The sequence below is a fragment of the Pholcus phalangioides genome, unplaced genomic scaffold (assembly GCF_987345545.1).
Source record: "Pholcus phalangioides strain wild (caught in Gottingen) unplaced genomic scaffold, Ppha-v1.0 ptg000039l_1, whole genome shotgun sequence".
NCBI classification, from domain to species: Eukaryota; Metazoa; Arthropoda; class Arachnida; order Araneae; family Pholcidae; genus Pholcus; species Pholcus phalangioides.
In genome coordinates, this window is record NW_028301625.1 from 9523068 (window position 1) to 9549388 (window position 26321).

General features: G+C 33.9%; 1 protein-coding gene across 1 annotated transcript in view; it reads left to right on the forward strand.

Moving 5' to 3' along the window:
• LOC149065552 (uncharacterized) overlaps positions 1 to 26321 on the forward strand; it is a 203294-nt gene that overhangs the window by 137668 nt on the left and 39305 nt on the right. Inside the window, exon 5 of the mRNA XM_089253897.1 lies at positions 25780 to 25915. Within this exon, the coding sequence (XP_089110023.1) occupies positions 25780 to 25915 (136 nt within the window). The remainder of the gene's footprint in view (positions 1 to 25779; positions 25916 to 26321) is intronic.

Consider the following 26321-nt stretch of genomic DNA (forward strand, 5'->3'; position numbering starts at 1 on the left):
AATATATTCTCATTGATTAGAATAAATATCGGAAAGTAAACTACAACATGTTGGAAATGTAATTTTATTTTTTTTAAATTAGAAAAATTTGCTAAACTACAGAAAAATATAGTTTTTTTCCTTGCGGAGTAATTTCAATATTTGAAGAACAATCTGTCAAACAATTTCAGCTAGGTACTTTTTGCTTGAAAAAAAACATTTCATTCAATTTGTTTTGAAACAAAAAACTTTGCCGTTACAAAAAGACTTCACGTTCAACCGCTTGCATTACAAGAAGGGCTAGTTAGTCGTTCGAGCGGCACAGCAAAAACCATTGAATCCCCTTGCAAAATGTCATATCTTTTCTAATGGAGTAGATCTCCTTCAAATTTCCAGCAAGTGCAAATATGGCGGAATAGGAAAAAATGTTTCATTTTTAGGGATCTAGGCTTTCCAATGCTAAAATAAGAGGATGTCAAGGAGGCGAGATATCTCGTCAATGCCGCTTAAAAGGTTGATAAATGAATTCAAATGAATGAAAAAAACTGAATTCAAGTGGCTTGTTTATTCCAGATTCCCATTGTTCGACATATTGCTGGAAATTTCTTCAACGTCACAAAATGTCCGCGCTTGTCAATGCTAAAACTACAGGCAGGAGATTGACGCGATATCTCGTCGATGCCTCCTAAACGGTTAAATAAACTGTGTCTAATTGCATCTTCTATAATGCATGCTTTTAGTGATGAAAATTTCTTAAGCATGTCTAATTCAGTACAGGAATAATGAGATCTGTTTCAACTTTATTCTTATAACTGGATCCCGGGAAATAGGTTCAAATTCCCGGGAGAGGAAACCCTAGTCCTCTAATACGGTTGTTGGGAGTGTTATTGACTCTCTCTATCGTTCTCGGATTATTAATTTCAATATTGATCCAGTACAAATTTCTAAAGTAAACGGGGGAAAAAAGTGAGCCTGGTTTCTCTCTCTCTTGGTTTAAATTTCTAAATTACGAACAAGATGCTTCCAATATTCTTGCATTATTCAAATAGAGTCATTAATCAATCCCACTTATCCTATTGCCATATTAAAGAACAAACTGCTGCATAAAATATTTCTAGACGTGTGAAATTTCAAGGTGCGATTGCAGAAAAATATTTCCCATCAGATTCCTAAGCAGGTTCAAATACATTTTTCCCCCCGCTTGCCATCTTTCTAGAAGTCTAAATAGCGGCAATTTTTCATACTTGCTTCGAGGGAGAATTTGCATATCGTTAATTTGTTGTCATTAATTGAAAGCTTTAATTACAAGCTGTCGCGAGCGACTGAACTTGTTTTAAAACGTAATTAAAAACGATTAGATTACGTATAGTTTAATGCTGCTAGTTGCACGGCTATGAAAAGTCTTTAAGAGATACGATTCAACACTTGCGTACTTCTTTTCCCCATTTCTGTTATTTATGTCACGCCTTTTTTTCCCCATTTTCCAGGAAGTTTTACTTTTACCAGGAAGAAGAACTTTTCAATAGAAATAGGAAAAAATAATCTTTCAAAAACGTTTTTTTTTAATGATTTTTGAGTATCTCTCGAATGTCAGAAATATTTTTCAAACAACTTCGTCACTTGCGTTAATGGAAGTGCTTCTTATCCCACTTGAAAGGAAATAATAATTTACTCCATAACAGGGATCGGCAACCAAACTACGTTGGAGATAATTTTATTTGTTTACTAACCATTTTCTCCGCGATGCATAATACGAGATTTTTATGTTTTGGATCATCACTATGTATATTCACAAATTACTTGTAACATTCTTGAGGATTTTTTGATCTTCAAAGAATGTTACAAGATGGTGATCTTATTTAGAAATTTGAATTTCTCGTGAATTATAAATTTCATTTTATTTTTGTAAACATTTAGCGTTGAAGTTAAATTTGCTGTCCAAATTTACCAACCTTCAATTTCAATTTGTTTCCCGTGATTTCCTACTTTTAGAGCGTAGATGTGAACGGCATCTTGGACAAAAAATTCTGACTATTACAGTACCATACCAAACAAATTCCAAGCATTCGCTCACTGTAAAGTTGGAAAAATGAGTCAGATAATTGAATAAATAACTAAAGGTATATTACTAGCAAATAATAAATTTAAAACACCGATATATGTTTCGACAGTCGTGGGTGTCGTTTTCAAGGCGAAAACAAAAAAGGTTCTGTACCCAAAAAAAAAACACGTGGTCGGAATGAGTGGGGTCAAATGGCCTGTTTGATTTAATTCAGTATTTAAGTCTCATTTCTGACGTCAGGGTTGTTGCCATCTGTTTTTAGTGAAGTCATATGATTAACATGGCCCTATCGAATATCATTCAGGTGTTTATCCAAATGAAATTGTGGTAGGAAACGGAATGAGGAGCGCTGATTTGTTGTCAATTTCTAATTTCTCTTGAAAAGGCTCAATACAGATACCCTAGAATCTAGAAGAAATGAAACTCGAACTTTTGTGGTCATCTTAGCCTCGGAAAAATCAAATGTATGGTCATCTCTCTAACAATATAAACCTGTTATGTTTCAAGAGGTCTTGATTCTTAACGCACCTTTTGTGCTCGGTTGGTATACATTTCGTTGAACGCGTAGAGCTTCTGGAAACCTCACACTGTCTAATCCACCATATTTGTGCAAAGTGTGACGTCAGTATTGGCAATAAGCCAATAACTGTGTTCTCTGCTGCTTTTCATAACAATTAGACGTTACTTTGAATAGAAAACTCGTTCTGCTGCTCTAAGATGGAGGGTGATGAATTCGCTCGGTATTCCAGGCGCCTTTGAATCACCCTTGGTTAAACCGATGTAGTCTTGGAGACAATCAATGCACGTTTTGAGCCAGATGGAGATGCATAATTAGTGATCTTTGTGTGGAGTTTCTGTGTAACTCCCCTCAGATTAACTTCTGAACCACAGAATAATTCTGTCCATATCCCCATACAATAACCATTTTCATGAGCTTAGATGATACTACACATACCTGTCTATAAACTTGCAGCACCATGACAAAGAATTTGGAACATGACAAAACGAAATTCCGTAACACATCCAGAAAAATGCCATGATTGGAAAAAATAAAATCCCGTACAAACAATGACTTCAAACTACATCTACATTTTCAAAGAAGTGTTGGGAGGAATAAAAAAAAAACTTTCCAACATTTGAAGCAGATTTCTACTGTTACGGTGTTCGAAATATTCATGAAAACTTTTCGTGGTTTTCTATGATAGAAGGAAAGAAAAACATTCCCGTATAAGATCAATTTTCTATTCTTTTTTGCTTTATATATATACAGTATATATAGTGAATTTTCTTGAGAAGTATGCTCGAAATCTCCGGAAATCGAAACATTCTTGTGTCCACGATGAAATATTCCCGTCATTTCCTTCTGTAGGGCTGTCACCTCGGACATAGACTTTTATTCATCTTGAGACCTCTAGAATTTTTTTTTTATTTTCTTCGAAATTTGAAAAAAGCGTGATGTTTCACAGTATAATTTTTTTTCCCCTACGGTTCTTTCTTTTTTATTCACGGGAAAAGCAAGTCCAGCTGCTGCAGAATTACTGCTTACCTCGCATACAAGAATAATTCTTCTGTCAAGCATTCTTCTGGAAAACTAAGTATAAAACGAAAAACATCATTTTTTTTTGCCTCTCAGTTTATTTTTCTATTAGTTGGATTTTCTTTAACTGGAAATATATTTTTTCATAGCATAAAGTAGAACAAATAGCTATGTTTATAATAATCGGTGTTATCAAGTATGTATTTACGGAAAGCGACACATATGTAATTCATTCATTCATTTAATTCATAGGCATTCAACATTTCCATTTGAATGCATATCTCCTATTCTAAGAAAATTAATTTCATTAGGAAATTTTATTCTTATTTTAGTGATGTTTTAAAATGATTAAATATTTAATAACGTATAAAGAATCACTACTTTTTTTTCGGTTCGGTTAGGTAAACCGAAGCTTATGACCGACTTGGGTTTTATTTGCTATTAATACCCTGTAACGTGAACATGGAGTGCGTCAAATGCCCGTTAAAATATTAAAAATGCATATTAAAATAGATAAACTATGGTTCTGAAAGGCGAAAAATCGAAAAAAGTTGATAAAATATTATTTATTTTCTGTTCTAATGAATGGCATATTTACTTTATAGTTCAAGTCATTTCTCGTCTCTGTAAAAATCAATTTTTTTTCATAAATTTTGTGATTAAGTTAACGGGAATGTGTTTAGTCGTGCAAGATATTATAGCAAAAGTAAGAGGAAAACATTTTTGTTTGTCAGAATAAATATAAAACCGTCAGCTATTTAAGCATAACAGAAAAATCGGTATAAAAAAATTATTATGCAAGAAGAAAATGATTATACAGTATCAATATTTTAAACCACTTATTATGTTCATTGATTTGAATTTCTTAATTTTATGCTGCATGAGAAACCAACTCACATTGTTAGCATACACTACAGTATGGTGAAAACTTAGGCCAGGTCCAGACCCGCCGAGCTACGCAATGCCGGACAGCAAAAAAACTTGTTTCTGGGGTGTGGTTGAGGTGATTTTGCCAGATTTTTCTGTCAAAAACATGTTTTTCCGCGGCCCGGCACTGCGTAGCGCGGTGGTTCTAGACCTGGCCTATTCAAACAAAATTAATGAACGTGAAAATGCATAATAAATGTGAATGACAGAAAAGAATAATCGATTAATTGCTTTTTTTGCGAAAATGGAACAAAACACATAAAATACTTTTATGCGCAAAAAATCATTTTAAAGTGATGTTTTTGTAATTCAGATTTGTTTTTAATCATATATAATTTACTGGTATTTTCACCGGATTGTATTTACTTTCATTTGAGAATCGACTACAAAACTACCTAAGCAGACAAAGAAGCGTATTGGATTTCCAAATTTAGAAAAAAAATATTTTCTGCTGAGCTTCTGCTCAAAATTCAAAAATTTCGTTGATTACATAGCGGGGTGTGAATAATCATAAAACAACTGCATATTTCAACGTATTTTTTACTTCCATTTAATTACATGTTTTTCCTTTGAAATCCAATATAAAAATTTCATTTATCGATACTGCTCTGCCGCATAGTATGAAAATAACGAAATAAAATCTCTTGCTGTAATGCAATTATATATAATAATAACTGTCATTACTGCAAAATATTCCCAATAGATGCTAGGGATATGCGAATTAAATTAAAAGTTTTCTTCACTTTTCAAGTTTTAGTCAGAGTGGGTATATTTTGCCTCTTTCCATAAAAACTTTTTTTTCTTCTAAAAATACATTTTATGATGCAAAAATAGTTATACGATATTAACAAATATGAAAAACGATGAAAAATTATAAAAAGTATAACAAAAACATGTTCTAGACATATTCAATGTGCAATCTGCTCGAAATCACCACAAGGTATTATTATACGGTAGAAAACACATCTAATATCAGAAAATCAATACTTCATTGCTGCCGAAACTAAGTGATTGATGATCGCTATCGGACAAATGATTTTCCAGTTGTATAACCAATAATTCGACGACTAGTCCTTCAAGGATTGGCCATATTTAATTATGACACCGTGACTAGACGTACTTAGTTATAACTATAGGCTGATAAACTGACGTTCAGATGTGTTCGTGGCATTATAATTGAAGGGAATGATTTAAAGGATCCGCATAACCAATTGGACCTGTTGCTCCCGGGTAACGATAAAACTATTAACCAATTTTCCCCAAATATCGTCGGGAATTAGCATTACGTTACGTGATGTCGAACTGACTAAAACTATTTCTCGAATCTTATTCAAGCAAGACATTACACGCATGAACAGAGTTCAATATTCAGTTTTAATTGCCAAATATCTTATGTATGCATGGATAGAAAGAGAGATACAATGGTCTAAGATTTAGACAACCATCGTAATTTTACTACTTATAATTCAACTTTAGACGAAACTGGAGAATTGACAAAAATTCAAATATGTGGATTAAATTTATGATAAAATGTTTAGTATTAATGCTTTTCCCCCAAGAGTTTCGAGACTAACCTAACCCATGCAACAACCACTATCACGATTTAGCACCATAATTTAATATAGCAGAGTGGTCTATCATAAGTATGTGCAACCTCAGGGGTGATGTGCAACCTCGTGAACCTAAAGCCTAGTCTCTTCGATGTGTGATAGCGCTGCTGGTGTGGATTAGTCTTTAAAAAAGCGATTTAGCTGCAAAGCGTAAATAGGATCGTAGTAAATTGTAGTAAAATATAGCGATGTGGCCGGAGATTGTATGTGGTGACGTAGTAGTAGTCGTTTAGGTCATAAGGCAATTAAAATTAATTGTTCGTCCTTAGCTAAGGATTAAAAGAGGCTTAAAGACAATTAAGCAATAACCACTCCAGTTCAAGCATTTCGTGCACGAGTGGCGCAGCGGTAAGATGCTCGTCATCCACTATGAAGGCTACCATTAAGGTCCACGGGTTTGAATCCGGCCAAAGAACATCCGAATCAAGTTCTTTACCTAACGATCCCAGGGTAGCCACCGATAGATGGCCCATTCATTTCCCACTCAACTTCATTGGTTGAGAGTTGCCGTATGGCAATATATGACAGGGGTTGATGTGTGTTGAAGTAGTTCCAGCATGTCCATTTTCATATTAGCACTTGAAATGAGCTCTAAAAACTGTTAACTAACCATTCAAAGTACATAAAATGTAGTTTGTGTGACGAAAATCTGTATTAATGATTTATCATATTAGATTTTTTTCTGTATCAAATATTCCAACATTAATAAATTTATTACATCGAGAATACCTTTGCATTCAATTTTAAGTAAAATGATTGATACCATAACTGTGCTCAATATGCATTTCTGACAGAATTTTACCATAATTTCATTAAAAATTGTTTTTTAGTATCGATTTAGATCTTTCTTATGCGCATTTGTCGCCTCAGCAGTCATTATCTCGGTTTTGCGTGAAAGAGACTTCTTCAACCATGTTCTTACATTCTGATAGTGGAAAACAATTTAGTAGCGAAAGTGAAACTTGATACACACTTTTGAAACAAATCCACCAGACAGTGAAGGTTTTTTTTTAAACGATTAGATGTCATTAGATTTAACGAGGACTTCGACAGTAAACGCTAGACGTAAATCTCGATGTTTTCGTTCTGGGTTTTTTTAAGAGTGGCATTTGAGACTTAAGATCTTCTAATAGCGGTTCGAATGCTTTGCTGATATCTCAATAAAAATTGTCGTAAAAATCGTTCGACCGTGTAAAATCTCGCACCATTTCCAGAAATAAAAAAACTAGAAATTTATTTAGTTTTCTTTTAAACCTCTGAGTTTTAGTGTTCATCGAGGGAAGAACTCTATTTCGGAAGTTAGCTTTAAGCCGAAGTCGGTAATGAGAGTGTCAATACTGTTTACTGACAATCCGATCTATTGCTTTTCGCTTCCCGAATTTTTACTTTCGTCCCTGTAGATTACGCTTTGGTGGGTAAAGTAATGCGGTTTTATTCATAAAAACTCTTCTTTTTGTGGTATTGCAAAAGTTTGTTACAATGATTGCAATGATCTTTTTTTAAATTAGACCCGCCTAATTTCAAAATATCAAACTTCTCTCCCATTTATTATATAAATAATTATTTTTTCCATCGATACTGAACAAATGTCCCATCATGAATTTTGTTCTCAATGATTTCAAAAATACAAATACAAGGCCACAACAGGAAAAATGCCCAATGAGATGGCTGAGAAAATGATGCCCATAACAAATATGGATAAATACAAATACAAATACAAATACAACGCCACAACAGGCAAAATACCCAACGAGGTGGCTGATAAAAAGATGCCCATAAAAATATGGTTGTCATATATTTCTAAAATACAGCAACACAATTACAAATACAATCATAAAAAATAAATATTTCCCGTATTTATCAAATTTACAAAAGACAATTGGTTGTTATGCATAATCATCGGTAAAAGTGAGAATTTTTTCCGTATTTATCAAATTTACCAACGACACTTGGGTATTAGAACGGCATTGCGCTTAAAAAAAATTTGTTTTGGAAATTTCTTTGATAAACCTTGAAAAGTGCAACCAATAAGCATATCGGAAACATTTGAGTGAATGTAACCAACAGGCTTATTGGTTGCAGTTTTCAAATTTTATAAAAGAACTTTTCTGAAACCTTTATAGCGTAGTTCCGGCCTTATGCATATTCGCCGGTAAAAGTGATAAATTTATCAAACTTGTCATAACGATTGGTAAGTTGAGCCGCCGTTACCAGACGCGAGGCCCATTGCGAAAATAATTGGGCTAGAGGTGTCTTAATAATTTCGGCTCCCCTTAGCCCCGATTTATCTATTAGAGAGGGGAGTCGGCATCCGAAAATTCATACATCGAAAATAAGGAAAATAATTGACAAAGATAATTAATTCCAACACCCATGAAAATTCAGAATAAATGGAAGAACTAATTCCAGCACCCATGAAAAATCAGAATAAATGAAAAAATAATAATAATTCCGCACCCATGAAAATTCACAATTTTTGAAAGCCATAACGTCAGAGTTATTTCTTTCTAGATGAAAATGCAGATTTCCAGATTGGATGAAAATTAATAATTTTGTAAATAAATTATTATTACTATAAGTACGAAGACCCAGGGCCCGTGTGCGCGACCAATTTATTTCATTGATCGTAACATATACATAATAAAAAACTTAATAATTATTTGACTGTTAGGTCGAAAAATTAATAGCACTTACGAATACACACTTTAAGAACACAACTCGTCATGTTAGGGTCTTTCTGAACAATATTGCTGTCCCTAAATGAAATAAATACCACAATACCAACTTAGTAATCATTGTAATGGTACACACGAGATACTTTACCTGATTCATTAAAGTGAAAAAAAATAAAGTAAAATCAACAAATTAGTTTGTGGTTAGGTCAGAACCACAATACACACAGAATTCTTCTGTTTCAGTTTCTATACTTTTATGTCCTTCCGTTCTTTTATTATTGCTATTTTTTATTCTCTTCTCCATTCCTTCTATTTTCTACGCTAGCGGCTGCAATTACGTAAAGTAGAATAGTGCGAGAAAGAATAGTTTTAAAGTTTGCTTCTGTAGAGAATACAAGAGAATATAAAAGGAAATACGAAATAAATAAAAAAAACCGAAGACTCAATGTAGGAAATGGTTTTTCGAAGGGCACGTTCACTCTTTCTAGGCGCCCTATACGAGACACAATGAGAGAAATAGAGCACGATTTTTTTTTTTTACTTCAGAATATCCCGTTTTCTAAGCAGAAGTAAAGTATAGTATCCGACTTGACTCTGATCTGATCGTTCAGCTATTTTCGTACGGAACTATAGCTGATACCGGGAAAGAAACAGTGACTTTTTTGGGCTGCATCTGATCCAGAAATCGACTAGCAAGTTTCGGCAGTATTTCAGACAACTTCGAACTCATCTACAGTGAATTTTTCGACATAAAAAAATATCTTTGTATATATACAGTGGAACCTCGCTACAACGACGCTCGATACAATGATAGATTTCCCTCTGCAACGATATATTTTCGAATATCGTTTGGAATTGCCTATAGTCTATACAAATATACAAATACAACGCCACAACAGGCAAAATGCCCAACGAGGTGGCTCAAAAAAAGATGCCCATAATAAACCTCTTTACGAGCATGGGCGTGATATTGCGTACGGACACCAGTGAGATAAATTCAAACAAGTTCTCTGTGTTTTCTTTTCTCTATTTCCACCATCACGAAGTTTTATAGTAACCCTGACGGAAGTTGCGTTTTCTTGCCATCTTTTTTTCAACACTCCTGTTAATTATCTTTTTCCCTACAAACATAATATATATTTCTACTAAACATGTAAGAGCGAAAGGAGACGTCTTATTAAAAACTCTCATATCTACCTCATCTATCATACTTTTTCCCTTCTGTATTTTTTTTTCTTTCCCCTTCTTTTTCTAATATGCGGTTAGGTTAGAACAAGGTTACCAGATTTATCGCCGATTCATCAAATAGACACAATCCAAATTTCTTGAAAGAAGCTTGTACGCGAAGTGGTTAAACTACTCTGAATACAACGATATCCTTAACTATAACAATATATTCAATTCAATTCAATTTCATTCATTAACATTAACAAAACAAAAAAATCCATTAAAGGAATAAGTAAGAAAATAAAAGGAAAAATGAATAGAAGAAAATAATAATGATAAACTAATGATAATTAAAAACAAACGAACTAAAAAAATGTAAAACAAATAAATCATCAATAAATATTATAGATGGACACACGCATATGCAGACACAAAATACATTGAGTATGCACAAAAAGTATTACATTGATTTAAATTAAGATGAGTGTTTTTTATTCAAATAAATGAAATAAATAATAAATGAAAAAAAAATTTATATATATATATACACACACAAAAAGAATTATTTAAGAAGGAACCCCGTTCATGGTTCGAAAAGTGTAGGCGTTTCTGAAGGGTGGCTATGCCGAAATGCATTAAAAATGCCAGCCCTTGTTCCCCGACGCCTACTGCTTTCTCAAAAACCTGTTGGACGGAAAAAGACAATGAAAAAATGTTAAAAATGCAATATTAGAAAAAAATATATACATAGCTTCAGATTATAAGCTCAAAGAAGTATGAGAAAAAAATATATACAAAGTTACAGGAAAAAATAATTACAGTGAATATTTTACAAGGATTATGAAAAATGTCAAAAAAAATTCAAAAATAAACTGAAAAGTCAAAAACCTAGTCCATAAATAACCGGATTAAATTCAAAAGATATTTTTTCACTATCTCTTCATTTTTTATATTCATTTCTCTTGTATTTTTATCCTACTATACATTCATACATACATATATATGTATATAAAGAAGAGTGTCCTTTCTTTTGTTTGTTTATGTGTGTGTAATTCATACAAATCTACAGTTTTATTCCGATCTTGGTGAAATTTTACACAGTTGACCTGTAATTAAAAAGAAGTTATACTGTTTACATAAGATTTAAAAAAGCACCCCTACCCACCAGGTGGCGCAACTATTCCGACCAATAAAACCGGCCACAAAAAAACATTTTCGCGACTGAAACAGAACCCATGTTATGATATTGGTTCGTTCCGTTCCTCGCAGAAGTGATAACAATATCCAAATGATAGCATCATTCGTTATTCCAATAAACGTACGTCGACTGTATTAAAAAAAAATTATGATTGATGAGAGCCAGTCGTCTTCTCATTAGTTTTTTTGCTTTTGTTCCAGCTTTTCATTTTGTGTGAGTCCAGTCCGTATGGAGATATAAATAAACCAAACACATAATGAACCACAGAGAGAGATATTTTATACAAGTCAATAGACACCTTTTATTTTTGGAACCGTTGGTAATAGAAGCATACTTTCAATTACAAAAAGGATTCAAATAACATGTCCATCTCAGATGTCATTTATTTCACTAGGGGCCGTATATGTACCGAGATATAAAATTAACGGCAGGGCCATGCCCCTACCCAGGTATAATATTATCGTTAGTTATCTCATAATTTTTTTCTTACTCATATAAGTGAGAAAACTGATCAGATATTGTACAGAGTGCATAGAACACAGGGCGTATGGCATTTCATGATCGAGCCGTTGATCCTAAAGCCATACTTCCAATTAGAAAAAGTATCCCAATAACGTGTACTACTCAGACATGTCATGTATGTTGCAAGGGGTTGTATATTTATTAAAATAAAATAAAATAAACTTTTTATACCGTATATGGTCCTCCGTGTTCTCTAACTTCCAATTAGAAAGATGTTGCCCCGTCTTTTCTAATTCCAACAACAAAAAAATTCCACGTTTCCAAGCGCAATATTTACTGAGATACTGTGTATTTCGACTCACAGAGGGTCCCCACAAGAGAACATAAATAAAACATATTTTTTTACGCTGCAAAAGAATTTACAAGTTCTCTCGACGAGTATGGGAAGTTTTGAAAATATCTGTTATGAAAAGCATCGTTTTTCTTCTATAGACAGCAGGATATAAAAGAAGCGTCTCAAGAAGACTTTCGATCAAAGATTTTTCACGAGATGAAATGATGAAAAGAATTCTAGGGTCGAGAAAGAAACCCCAAAAAACGTCGGAGGTTGTTGGAACATGGCTTCAGAAATCGGATATTTCATATCATGACCGTAATCCATAAAGGCTTAGCTTCCTTCGTCAGATTTTGAATAAAAACTTTTCAATCTTCCTCAAAAAAGGCTCTGAATGTTATTCTTGATTTTTTTTTTGTACTATTATTACAGTATTTATAACGTTTCGTTATTATTTTTTAACGAATGTTTTAACCGAGATCAGTGGCTCATGTTTGAGATCAGATTTCGAGACTCCTTCGGATAAATATATCCTATTTAACCTTCCGGTTATATATTTCAATATATGTTACTGCCAAAGCCCAAAATTCGCCAGTTTGCAAATTGGCAAATTTCGTTGTAAATTTGTGTGAATGTAAAAATATCCGTTGCAAAAATGCCCGAATTTCGAGCTTTAGCCAGCTAGTTCGCTAAGCAGTTGGAGATGTCTGGTTAAAGTCCGATAACAAAACATATTATTCGGTTGGTAGAGTTGTCGCGAGTTCGTCCTTGTCAGAAACTTTCCTGACACTGGGGTACAAAAGAAAAGGTGACACGCGCGACCACACTAAAAGATTCCTACCGCAGGGAGTCCCACATCGAAGGTTTAGCACACCAACCTTTGAGTATAAAACAAGGCTGCAGTTCGGGATCGACAATAAATTGTAGGTCCTGGTCTAATTGGCCGTCGTTTGCTGAAAATGACCGTATTGTGACGAAAATGATCATCACCGAGTTGGCGTTTTTTCCCGTGATAATTATGTCCACGTTAGCTATGGCAATCCATTAAACTGCAGTCAGGATGTTGTAATCTTTTTCTTTTTTTTCAAAATTTGATAGAAAAAACTATGTGTATATTTTACACAAATAATATTTTTTCTCGAATTTCTCTTTTTTCTCTCTCGTCAAAACTGAGTCTAACAAAATGACTGATTAAAGTGTTTAAAGAGATTTTTCATGAATGTGCCAAAGCCCGAAATCGGCTAGATCGCGAATTGGCCAATTTCGTTGTAAATTCACCCGGCCAATGTCTGAATTTCGAGCCAGATCGCGAAATGCCGGAGATCCGTGGCCAAAGTCCGAAAAGAAAAGGTATGATTCTGTGTCATCGCCAAGTTAGCGTATTTTTTCGTGTTAATTATGTCCACGTTATGGTAGCACATCGTACAGCAGTCACGATGCGGTAATCATTATTTTCTTCAAAGTTTGACGGAAAAACTATATGTATATATTATTATAAAAATATTTTTACCCCTCAAATTTCTCTCTCTCGTCACATGGAGCTAATTCAATACAGCTAGTATACAGGGTGATTGAAAACGCACCGTACAAACTTTTAGGGGAGGTAGAAAACGCACAAAAAAAAAAAAAAACAGAATTACATAGAGATGTATAACCGGAAGCCCCAACCGGATCAGCTGGAGTATAAACGAATATGCAGGAATGACAAGCCAATAATGGGTGAAAAAACTCTCTATTTAGCGATACTTAACGTTTTAGAAATATGTTGAATATGAACTATATGGGATTTTATCAGAGGGCAGTAGTCAAAGTTGAACTTTCAGGAGTTTTTTAAGATGACTTCCACTTCCAAGAGAAAGTGTCTCTGGGAAAGTGTGATTGATCACATAAAATTTAGCAATGAAATTCCGTAAAAAATTGTGTGTGAAGATAAATATACCCAGCATTATCTTGACTTAAAAAAGTTGAACGAAATGAATTATTTTTTCACAAAAAATAAATAAAAAATTGAAAAATTGAAAAAAATAAAGATTTGTTGACATTTATGTTCTCAATGCATTTTCGGAGTATCAAAAATGCAAAAACATATTGCAAATTCCAAAAAAATAAATGCTCGTGTGTGAAAGAGTTAGGGCGCTATACATACATTCAGAACGCATTCCGGTATGTGTATAAATTCGTTAGAAATTCTGTAAAAGAATGTGTACGAGTAGCAGTAGCCTACAAGGTCATCATTCGTGAGAAAAGGATTGTTTACAAGTTAGAGAGAATTTCTTTGATTCAAAATGGAAATACAATGTCTTTAATTTTTTAAAATCTCTCGAGTGCGACTCCTGATATCATGGCATGCCAATTGTTGCGCGCGTGCCACGGGTTGGCCACTCCTGACCTATACAATCAATCATGTTTGGTCGAGTTATGCATAATGTATTTCCCGACTTATCTTTTCTTGCCTATCTTGTCGCTCTACGTCTTTCTATCATTGTCTCAAATAAGGCAGACATTCCTTCAAGTTCAACACATTCCGATTTTTACAGACCGAATCAGCTGCAGTTAGCAAAACGTGCTCATTACCAATGATTATTATTACTTTTAGGACTAATCGGTGTATTACATTCGTTACTTTAATCTTTTGTTCATCACGATCACTGCTGATCACTGTGATCACTGCTGGAAAAGTTTTGGATACTTGGTTATTTCGAGCGGAAACACCCATGTTCTAACCGGAATAGTATCATCGAAGGGATTCTCAATCTTATTACCAACGCAAATAATTTCTCGGAATAAAATCCTTTCACGTTTCATATATTAAAAAAACATTACTCTACAAATCAGCGTTTTAAACCTGTTAATGAACTAGAAAATTATCTTCGTCCGACACTTGAAAGGAAACTTCAAACGAATTGAAAAATTTCACATTTCACCATATTAATTTCTAGTTTAACCTCACACGTATCTTGAATATCTCAAATATTTACTCTTCCCAAATTAAATCCCTTAGTATCGGAAATAGAGAGGCTTTTCCTCAACAAGCAAGCTGAGGAATTTGCCTAAAGGATAAGGGGGAAAAAAAAACGATGTGTGATGATGCATTTAGGAATAAATTCAACACGAGTTTGAAAGAGACTATTTCAAATAAGGCAAATTTCATTTAGGTAGAAATGGAACAAAAAATTACGTTGAGAAATGCCGGAAAAAAATTACAGTAAAAAAGTATAGGTAAACTAAAACAAAAAAAAATATATTGGTTACAAAAAATAAAATTTTCGGAACAAGAAGAGAAATACGCTTCCTTAATTACTTACTTTGGGTTCTCCTTGAGGCATCTCCGGAAGATCCCAATGAGACAAAAGGAACAAAAAAATACTATTTCTTTTCGCAAGCCTGTTGTTTTTAACATTATTAAGCTCCTCGTAGGGTTTCTATTATATATATATTCAAGCGATTACTCCAGTTCCCGGAAATTCTCTTTACAGCTTTTTATACAATTTTTTTTTACCGGTAGTAAAATATAAGTTCTTGAATTTGAAAACTAAATATCCGACGACAAAAGCTTCATTTTTTATTCATTTTTTCCCCCTTTGAGTCCTTCAAAAGTAGTTTTTATCAAAAAATTTGATAATCCTTTTAAATGTGAGAATTTTTTTTTTTTTATCCAATAATCTCACTTTCAATTTCTATATAGTTTTAAATCGAGTTTTGTGTAGAAAAAAAAAGAAAGAGGCTACATTTTATCATCGTTATATTGAGGGAACAATAGTTATGTGAAGAATAAATTTATATAGAAGAAAGTATGTGTCTGTAATGGATATACTTTTGGAATTTATTTTTATGGAAATTTTCTGCTAAATAAAAAAGTGTATAGGATTAATGAAATTTATCCACTAGACTTATCTACAAATTTATTAAATATTTTATTAATTTTTTGATCATTTATTCGTCTATTGTTGATTTTACTACGTGCGTCGATTTTCGGAAGATAATATTTTTTGTCGTCATTTTCATTTGCGTATGGTCGAAGCTTATTGGTTCCCGAGTGATTAGTGTACTCTACCCTTCTAAGTGAAAAGATGCGAGCATGGTCAGACTTAGGCAGGTTCGAAGGGTGTGGACGCACTGGGCCGCAAAATTTTAAGGGCCATAAAACTGGATAAAAATACTTTCATTGCATTTTGACTTTAACGTTCTTTTCGTTTGACTCAACGTTAGCAAAGCAAATAGCTTAAAATTTTGTCCGTGACTCATGGCCCCTACAAGGGTGGGACTGACAGGGTTCTTCCCCGGGACAATTCTTATCGCTTTTTGTTTTTCACACTATAAATTCTTTACGGTGGGGCACGCCGAAGATCCTAGCTTAGGGGCCTTGCATCAGGATGTTGGGGCCATGCCAAAACCTCTAAAATTCAGGCATCGAACCCTTTGGCCTATAGGATTTCAACAGAAACCCTACCTCCACCCTAAGTCAGGAGAATAATGCAGGTGGACCAGGTAGAGGCGTAATACATTCATGCGCGCGTGCCCGGCTTAAAGAATATATAGTTGCTACCCTGGGTAGATAATCGGATCTCTAGCTTGACAGCACCGCAGCTGTTAAGTGGCTGATCTCAATTGCCACTCACAGTTTTTTAGCCCAACAGTGAGCACTATCGTCCAAATTTATCGTCGAATGGGTTTTTTTAATGACCATGCAATAGCAGTTTAATATCCATTCTCGGGCACCAAGGTAAACCTGGTGTACATCAGGGTGTTCGTGGACACTGAGGGATTGGGAAACTGTCTTAGAGAGCCGCAAAGCTGTTTTTGCACCGGGTCGCTAATTACTTAAGGAACCCTGGATGCAAGGTTGTGACTTCGAAACTCGCCCAATCGTAATCAGACTCTTTCATGACAAAGGTACAACTCCCACTTGCCCAATTCAGGGCTTAAATTGAATATAAAAATTTAAAATGTTCTTTAAAGATACGGATTTTCCCTATAGGAAAGCAAGGGAAGTCAAGATCGTGCACCAACTTCCGCCCCAAAAGCTTATTCTTGTTTAATCGGGGGTATAAGACGCCGATGACGTATACGCGAAATCCGAAATGTAGCAGTAGCAACAATACTTGAAATTCACTGAATGAGGATGGATCCATTGATAATATCATAAATCACATCAGCGCATTTTAGAATATTTACGACTAAACGCGAGAGAACTTTTATTCTAAATGTTAACCGCATACATTATAAAAGGACGAGATATCTCGCTCTAGAGTTGGTGGAAGCAATTCATTAAACCTCTCTTTCGCTTCTCTCCCTTTCATAGTACGATGTTTCGTTGGGTTTTTCCCCAACGCTATGCATGAAAGTTGATTTTTCTGCCTCCTCAAAATTTGTCTTTTCCTTTCGCACTCTTGCCTCTAGCTTGCCTCTAGTGATGAACAAATCATTTTTATGAAGCTTATGTGAGAAAGAAAAGCTATAGTTCGACGAATAAAGTATGTATATGGGAAAGGTAGTGGATGAGGTTGATAATGATGGGAAAATCCACTCCACTCATCTTTCCACTATATTTCCTAAATAAACAAAGACATCAGTTCCGGGGATTTATCGCTTGTACTTCAATTATAATTAGTGCAAATGGGTTTCCAAAAATCCGTAAGTAAAGGAGTCAAAACAAGCCAGTTTTGACATGAGCCCCTCATATCACAGTATACTTCAACGGGGGAAAAACACGGTTATATAAAATCAGAGAGATTCATCTTGGCATGCATTGCTTCCCGTAAAACCATTCAAAAAATCCAAGTTTATATTAGTAATCTATTTTACAGATAACTTTACATAACAGTTCATATGCACTAAAAATGTATGCTGCCAAAATAAATTAATTAACAAGATACTGTATATAAATAAAGACAATAGCATTAAACAACAGTATCATTCGGAGGGAATGACCGGAAGTTAATTCCAACCCCAGCATAAAAAATGCACTACTAATCTCTTCATTACTTAGCCCAAAAAGAGGTTATTGTTTTCCGGATTAGTAAAAAAAAAATGTTCATAAATTAAAGTGTGCTAGAGAGAAACCACGATAGAGTAAAAAATGAATAGGACCACCTGGCACCACCAATTCACGGTGAATTTATTCTTTTGTGGAATACTAATTGAGGATAACGATAGCGTTCGTGGTAATAAAAAGTTATGGGCTGGGAGCATAATATTTTCCCTAAAATAGAAAAACTCAAATGAAGCATCGCAAGGAATAATTTCATCTTATACCATCAGATTTATCCACTTAAATTCTATAAAATATGGCTCTTCATATTTATACTTGTATTTATGTGCATTCTAGGAATAATGCAAAGTTTTGAGTTTAAAATTAGGATAATTTCGATTCATACTTAGAACATCTATTTAAGATCATCATATGAAATAAAGTTTCGGAACATTCGTTTAAAAACGCTCTTATCTCAGGAAATATTTAGAATATATCAGTGTTTTGTATGTCTGCCGGTAGATTTTGTTGAGGCAAATTCAATGATGCCCTTTCTGTTTTTAATACTTCTTCCGGTCTGGACACCAGGCTCGCGGCCCGCTTTCGTAACGAATTTGTTTTAGACTATCTCGGGAGTTCGAGACGCAAATAAAAGGCAATGGCATCATTTCTTACATATTCCAAAGATAAATTCTGTGATAAGATACAGATTTTAATTCGTCTTACGGTTTGAACACGAGACACGTGACCGCATTAGTAATGAAATATTATTACGCTATATCTCGAGAAAAAAGACAAATCCGACGATACCGATTTCATTATGTCAGTACCTACCACGCAAAGTTAGGCCTAAATAACGTATTGACGTCAAAACATGTGGCACATCGATATATGACACAGCCTACCCAAACTTTTTTTCACGTGATCAGACAGAACACTGGCCCATAAATATAGTAAATCTATGTAGTAAAGGCTATTAAAAGGCTATAAAAAGCAACTTCAAAGGGATAGACACTCTTGCTGCCAAGTTCCCACTGAACCAAGTTGCTCTTGCTGCATTGGTTCAGTGGGCCTGGCCTCGGATCAAGTGCGTGACGTCAAAAGTAATGGGATACCTCTTAATATGGTGTGGGACCTCCTTTTACTCGGTGAAGTGCAACAATATTAAGAGGTATCTTATATAAGAGGTATCAACAATATATAAGAGGTATTTTCTTCATAGTTACGGACACGTATAGAAAGCCGGAAAAATAATTTACAAAATCTACTTTGAATTGTACTGCTTATGCAAGTCCTTAAAGAGGACATACACAGCCTCAAAAACCGCATTTCAAATTAAATATATTGAATTAATATTTCCAAATACAGCGAGACATCGCTACAACGATACTTGATATAACGATAAATCCCTCTACAACGATGTTTTTTTCAAATCTTGATTGAAATTACCTACACTGAAGTGCCAAAAGTCATGGGATACCTCTTAATATCGTGTGGGACCTCCTTTTACTCGGTGAAGTGCAACAATATTAAGAGGTATCCCATGACTTTTGGCCCTTCAGTGTAGGTAATTTCAATCAAGATTTGAAAAAAACATCGTTGTAGAGGGATTGATCGTTATATCGAGTATCATTGTAGCGATGTCTCGCTGTATTTGGAAATATTAATTCAATATATTTAATTTGAAATGCGGTTTTTGAGGCTGTGTATGTCCTCTTTAAGAACTTGCATAAGCAGTACAATTCAAAGTAGATTTTGTAAATTATTTTTCCGGCTTTCTATACGTGCCCGTAACTATGAAGAAAATATTATCAGCTCGAAAAAAAAAATTGCGCTCTGAGGGTTAATTCAAATACATTCTTTTAACATGTTTTAAAGACAAAAAAAAATTCCTGTTCTAAAGACGGCTCTCTATTGCAGTCCGCGAAACGCGTAAACCAATGAAACGAAAACTTAAATTTGTCTCTAAAATGTGTTAAAAATACCTTTGAATACTGATTTGTTTGTTGTTATTTACGATCACCCTGTGCCTACGAGATAGATTTTTCTATGAATGTGTTTGTTTTTCAGTTTTTTTCACAATTCATAGCTTTTCACTATTCTTAGAATAGTACTCTTTAGTTTAAAGTAAGGTGGGAGTTCAATTCGTATTCTAAGAATACGAAAATTCAATTTTGCATGACGATATTGAGCAGCAGAGGTTTTTCATTTATTCCTAGCGTGCACACACACAAAAAAGATTAAATTCTTTATCGGGAGTTACATATAAATACCCGTACGTATAAATTTCCTCTTTGAATTGAATAGTATTTTTCCGTTCGAACTAAATCCGTATTGACTAAACCATTCGTCCTGACACTAAGCCAACATTTCCCGTTGAATCGCTTGTCCTCGGGCGATTCCGTTAAAACGAGTAACAGTTGCCAACGCATCCTCCCACTGCTGATACCAATGAAATAAGTATTATCATTTGAATAGTTCCACGTCTTGACATCCTGGTCCTGCTTACAGAGAAATTTATAAATTAAACTTGAGTTCCACTCAAAATAGAATTTCTTTTACTTTAGAAGTCCTGCTTGAATATCCGTAGGGATTCCATTCGAAATCCCATTTCGAAGCACCTCAACAATTTACCTTAGATACCGTTCTACTAGACGACCACTAGAGAATGACGTTAGAAACACACTATGCTTTCTTATATACTATAGTTAACCATAAAATAAGTTAACTTGTTCAGGGCGTGTGACAGCTGCAATCAATAGCCAAAACTGTACAGTATTTGAATATTTTGCAATGAACTATTTGTTATAAAATTACTATACAGATAGATTACTATACTATAGATTACATACAGAGAGCTTTTGCAACTGAATGCACTGAGTGGCAACTTTATTATTCCCATTTCGTCAATATTTTGTTGGGCCACGTTTTGCCTTTGGCCTCTTTACGATCACGGGCGTAATATTACGTCCAAACGCCAGTGGAATAAATTGAAACATGTTCTCCTCTTTCCCCCCCCCCTCTCCACCATAGCGAAGATTTATAGTAACGATATGACTAAATTTTTATCAGAGTATCAAATTAAATAAAAATTTAAATTGAATATTCTCTAGAAATCTTGAGACAATAAAATTATTAATACTTTGAGCATTTTAATGGGAAAATATGGATTTTATGTGTGTTTTCTTAACTTTTCTTTCAAGCTATTTCATATTTTTATACGGTCCTTTATATATGTATATTCTGGATAAAATCTATTAATTTGTAAAAGTTTTTGAATATTGATTGAATGTGTTTCGATTTTGATATCTTGAAAAGAAATATTGGCATGTATATTAGGATGAAAAAGACTAACGTAGTCAGAAGTTTGACCGCAATGTCTTATAGCACTTAGAAAAATGGTTCCATGGTTTCAATGGGATATGACTGATATATTCTATTATACAGTAGCTCCAAGAGAATTTTGTTCTAAGATACATTCTCACATGATAAGCTATTGTGTGGATTTTCCAATCTACACATATTAGCTTTCATTCATCATTCTCTTCGAAAAATTCATGTTTCGCATTGTGTAGCTTTGAGATAACATTCCAATATAACAGAAAATTACAGAGCACATTTACATTTTTAAAATTTACAGGCTGTCTCAAATTGCTGGCATAGTGGATATCTCTGCAACCGCTGACTTTGAAAATATAATTTCGATTATAAAATGTTTTCAAATGACGTGCGGTTAATCAAAATATCTTAAATATTCCAAGGATCGTATACATGAAAAAGTAGTAAAATTAACTTTTAATGTATTTAAATGCGGCCTCTGAGAAATCATATATAAAGAAAACATTTCACATTTTCAAACGCAATATTAACGGAGTTTTTGACTTTGAAGTCTTCAGCATTTTAAGGGTTTTGTTCACAAACTAAGAAACGTAAATTAAATTCAAAATAGTAAAAATTCTGCAATTGTCCAGTTAATTGTCAAAAAATGCAATTGTTATTTATTGTGAATAAAAAAATAAATGGTTGAGTTCCATTTTTTTATAGTCTCTAAAAACGGCAACTTTCGAGCCAATGAAAACTTTCCAACACAGTTATAAGTTGGTAAAATATAGTGATTTTATATATTTAATATCTGGATCAATATCGCATTTAAGAATATGAAATTATTTGCAAATGACTTTTCAGAGTAAAATCTACATTTCAGTAATTGGAAGTTTTAGCCCATCGGCAATGTATAAAAAGTTAATATTTTTATGTATATTACTCAAACAATTTTTCAGATTTTAAAAGTAACTGCATTTCATTTGAAAAGTTTTTTATATGAAAGTACGTTTCTTAAGTCAACGGTTGCAAAGATATCTGTTGTGCAACCAATTTGAGACGGCCTGAATTGAACCCTCGTGTACAGAAAACTGGCAATTATATCATATAAACGAAAATAGCTTGGAAAATGTTGAAATTAATTTATTCAAATGCCCTGTTTTCTAATTTCTCTAATTTCATGCACATGAAGATTCGTAGATAAATTGTAAAAAGTTTAAGTCTATCACATTTATTGGATTATTGTTGTTCGATCTTGTTTAGTAGCGTTTTTGAATGGGTTTGCTTTCAGTTTTAGTGATTCTAAAACACTTTTCTTGTTGAACTTAATTATTGTTAGTTGTAAGAAAAACGAACTAAACTAAAAGTTTACAAGTGACCAAATAATTCGGGCATACTTCTTCAATAATAATGAAGAAAATGGATTTGAGACTTGCTTGATTAAGATTGCTGTGAATACATTTCTCGACGAGAAAAGGAAATTATAAGTTTTATTCTCAGTATTTATTTTCTGTTTTAATATTTGTTTCGAAGAAACTTCCGCTGCTACTCGAGCGTATATACTGGTTTATTTTCTCACTCTCCACATTCCAGTCAATTAATTTCGATTAAGAGTTTCGCTCCGTAAATTTCAATGATTATTCTCTAATTGAGCTCGTTATCCGAGCCGGTCTTACCCAACGCAAGAAAGATAGTTCAAGTTTCGGGGCCCGTAGATGTATTTTGAAAACATTCATGGAGGTATGTGGCCATATTTTCTCTCTCATTTCATTTCGTGTCAACAAATCAATGGTAGAAAGCATCTGTAAGTCGATACGCGCTGCTTCATTTTAGTATGATTGCAATACCGATATCATATGTACTGAACGTAATACAAGAGATACTGCTCGAATCATTTAGAAATCATGCATACGAGGAAAGTACTTGATACGAAAAAGATATCGTATATACCGGTATATATGCCTGTAATAGTTATTAGTAATTGAAAGGAATGGAATTATTTGAATATTGATATTTCCCAATTCCAACTAATTACCATACTCTTGGTCCAACTTTTCAACTGATGTCAAACATTTCTCAGAACAGTTTTAGATGTTGAGATACTTGCAAATAAATCTTTTGATAATGACCATGTTAATAGGATCATTGAACACGAGTTCTAATTATTCGACAAGTTGTTTCTGTCTTAGAATCAATTTCGTTAAATAAATACTCGTGTTTACGCGTATATTCGAGCATCTGAATAAGAAATTCAAGATTAAGCGAAAAATCTCCAAGTAGTTTTTCCCAGACTAAAAATATTTTGAAGATTTCAGACATTTCAAAGCACTCGCAATTCATTCGAAAATTAGCTTTTAATATACTAATTAGAGGGGATTGTCTAAACAGCGATGGGAAATAGTATTTTCAAGTACATTCAATGAATAACCGCACGAAAGTCTCACACGCGTAATTCAAAAAGCTTAGACATAACTAAGATCTTTATTTGCAACTTTTAGCATTTCGATGAAAACAGTGAATCTTCATTCGGCTATCGTCATTATTTTGAGAATTTTTTTATTCATCAGAAGTTTTTAATTAACATTTCTCTTGTGAGTACGAAGGGGGTTTGAATAGGCTTCGCCTCTTTGAATTTTATTATCTTGTTTATTGTGCGTTCAGACATTCGAGATTTTGAATGAGTGAAGTAGTTTCTGATTGTTTTATTGCGCATTTCGACAAATTACGATGTTTCAAGTCTAGATGCTTATTTGAGAACCTCATCTTAAATTCCACCGCTTGTCATTTGGTTTGGAAGTTAATCATATGGCAGCAACACAGACATGAAAATATAAAACTAAAATGAACCTTAAATAAGTAAAATGATTGTCTTTTCAGAGAATTTGTAGCTTTTAAGTTTTTTCCTTGGTATTGAGTTCAAAAATTTTGAATGTGTAAGAATTTAAGATATATATGCCAATCAAAGCAAATGCACCTCCAACCAAAATCAACTTATAGTGTTGAGCAGAAAATGTTACAAAAATACCTCGTAGTTATAGGGTGTGACTCAAAAAAAACTCCCTGATTTTAAAATTACATAACTCGGAAACGGTGATCGACAAAAGAATAAAGCAAGTGGTACAGTATGTTCATACGGAAAGCCGTAAAAATCCGATACAGAAGATTCAAAATCAGTCACAATGTTTACCGATAGATGGCGCGGTACTCTGCAGCAGCAATACGGATTCCGAGAAATAGTCTATAAAATGTTTTTTGCAAGCAGCCGTTGTAATCGGATCACAATCGATTCAAAATGTGCACTTTTCATAGCACGGAGATAACGCAAACGAAGAGTGAGCTTTTGCGTCACCTTCTGTAGCGTCTCAATTGAAATGGCACTTGCCTGACAGATCAACCTTCCAGCTCAATTGCAAGATTTTTCCAGAAAAACGTATCCTCTGATGTGCTCTACAGAGAGTAGTCACAGGAGTATAAGTTCGGGAGAGTATGGAGGCCAATCAATGGCTGTTCCAATAAATGTGAAATAGTTCAATACATTGACTCTATTCTCGAAGTGTTCCTCAAGAAAGGCAAAAACCTTTGTGGTATGGCAGGAGTCTTCAACTTTTCAGACGAGACGGGCAAAATTGAAACTTCCCACAGAGACCGCCGGCCACCAACTGATGCAATTAAATCTTAATTGAAGAGGCTACTAGCTCTCTTCCCCCCCCCCCCGAGTTAAACAGGGACAAAAATAATTGAAGACTTTTACTTACTATTCCGAAATAATTTCTCTTTTATTAATTTTTATCAGTTTTGAAAAAAAAAATTCACTAATTCTGAAAAAGTTTATGATTACAGCTTAAATTAAATAATTAATAAATTTTTTAATTAAATGATTCCTTAATAATTGATTTTCTTCCCCGGTTCCGAAATTATTTGTTTCAAAATTTTTTTAATTATTTCTTTTATTAATTCTGAATTTTCACAACTCTGGAATTATTTCTCAGTTTTCATCAATTTGTTACGGAATTATTTATTTTATTATCTTATTTATTCTAGAATTATAACTATTTCTTTCATTAATTATAGAATTAATTGTTTTGCGATGTTTTCAACCATTTTCCGAAAATGATCGGCGAGCCACGACCAAACGCTCCGAGAGCCAAATGTGGCCAGTGGGCCCTGCAATGAAATCCTCGGTTTTAAGGTGTAGTTGGGTTCCGTTTTGCACGAACCATAAAGTGCCTCATCGCCATAAGTTGTAACTAATTTTGAAAATTCTGTCGCATATTTTTACAGATCTTACAAAATATAAATGTACCACTTGTTTTATTCTTCTATCGTTGCCGTTTCCGAGTTATTTAATTTTATAATCAGAAAGTCCTTTCTGGGGCTCCCTGTACAATACTCGCATGATGCTGTCGATATTCTCCATGTTCCACAGCGAACTCAACTGATAATATTTTTCTTTATTTAATCATCGATTTTATTCTTTCTAATAAAATAATTTAATTTTCAGCTATATATATAATAGTTTTTGTGTTCTCTTCGCAGATCGGAAAATCGAACCGAACCAGTGTGTTGTTGACAAATATAGGTCGTGGCAGCAGTGGCTTCTATACCTGCCAAGTTTCGGGTGATTCCCCGTTTTACATCTGCATCCAGTCTACTGAGTATTTGGAAGTAGACGGTGAGTAAGGAAATCATAATAGCTGTTTTCAATAATATTTGTTGTTTTTATGGTTAATATATAGGGTGTCCTGGAAGTGCTAATTCGGCCTTTATGTCATCAACCGGTTGACGTAAAGGCATGATTGTAAATTAAAAAAAAAAATTCAAAATGCGTTCAAAAATCACTCTGTACCAGTTTCAAGAGTGGAAATACAGTGTATGAATATCATAAAATTGAAAAAAAATCTAAATTTTTATGTGCTCCCCCCCCCTCCTCTAACTTCTAATAAGAAATTTGTTGCCCTGTCTCTCCTGAGGCCAACAAAAAAGTTCCACGTTTCTATAAATAACGTGATCTTCACGTATTCCCAAGGGATCAACACGATCCGTCCAGAGGGAATTTGTTAATGTTAGGTTACTAGACA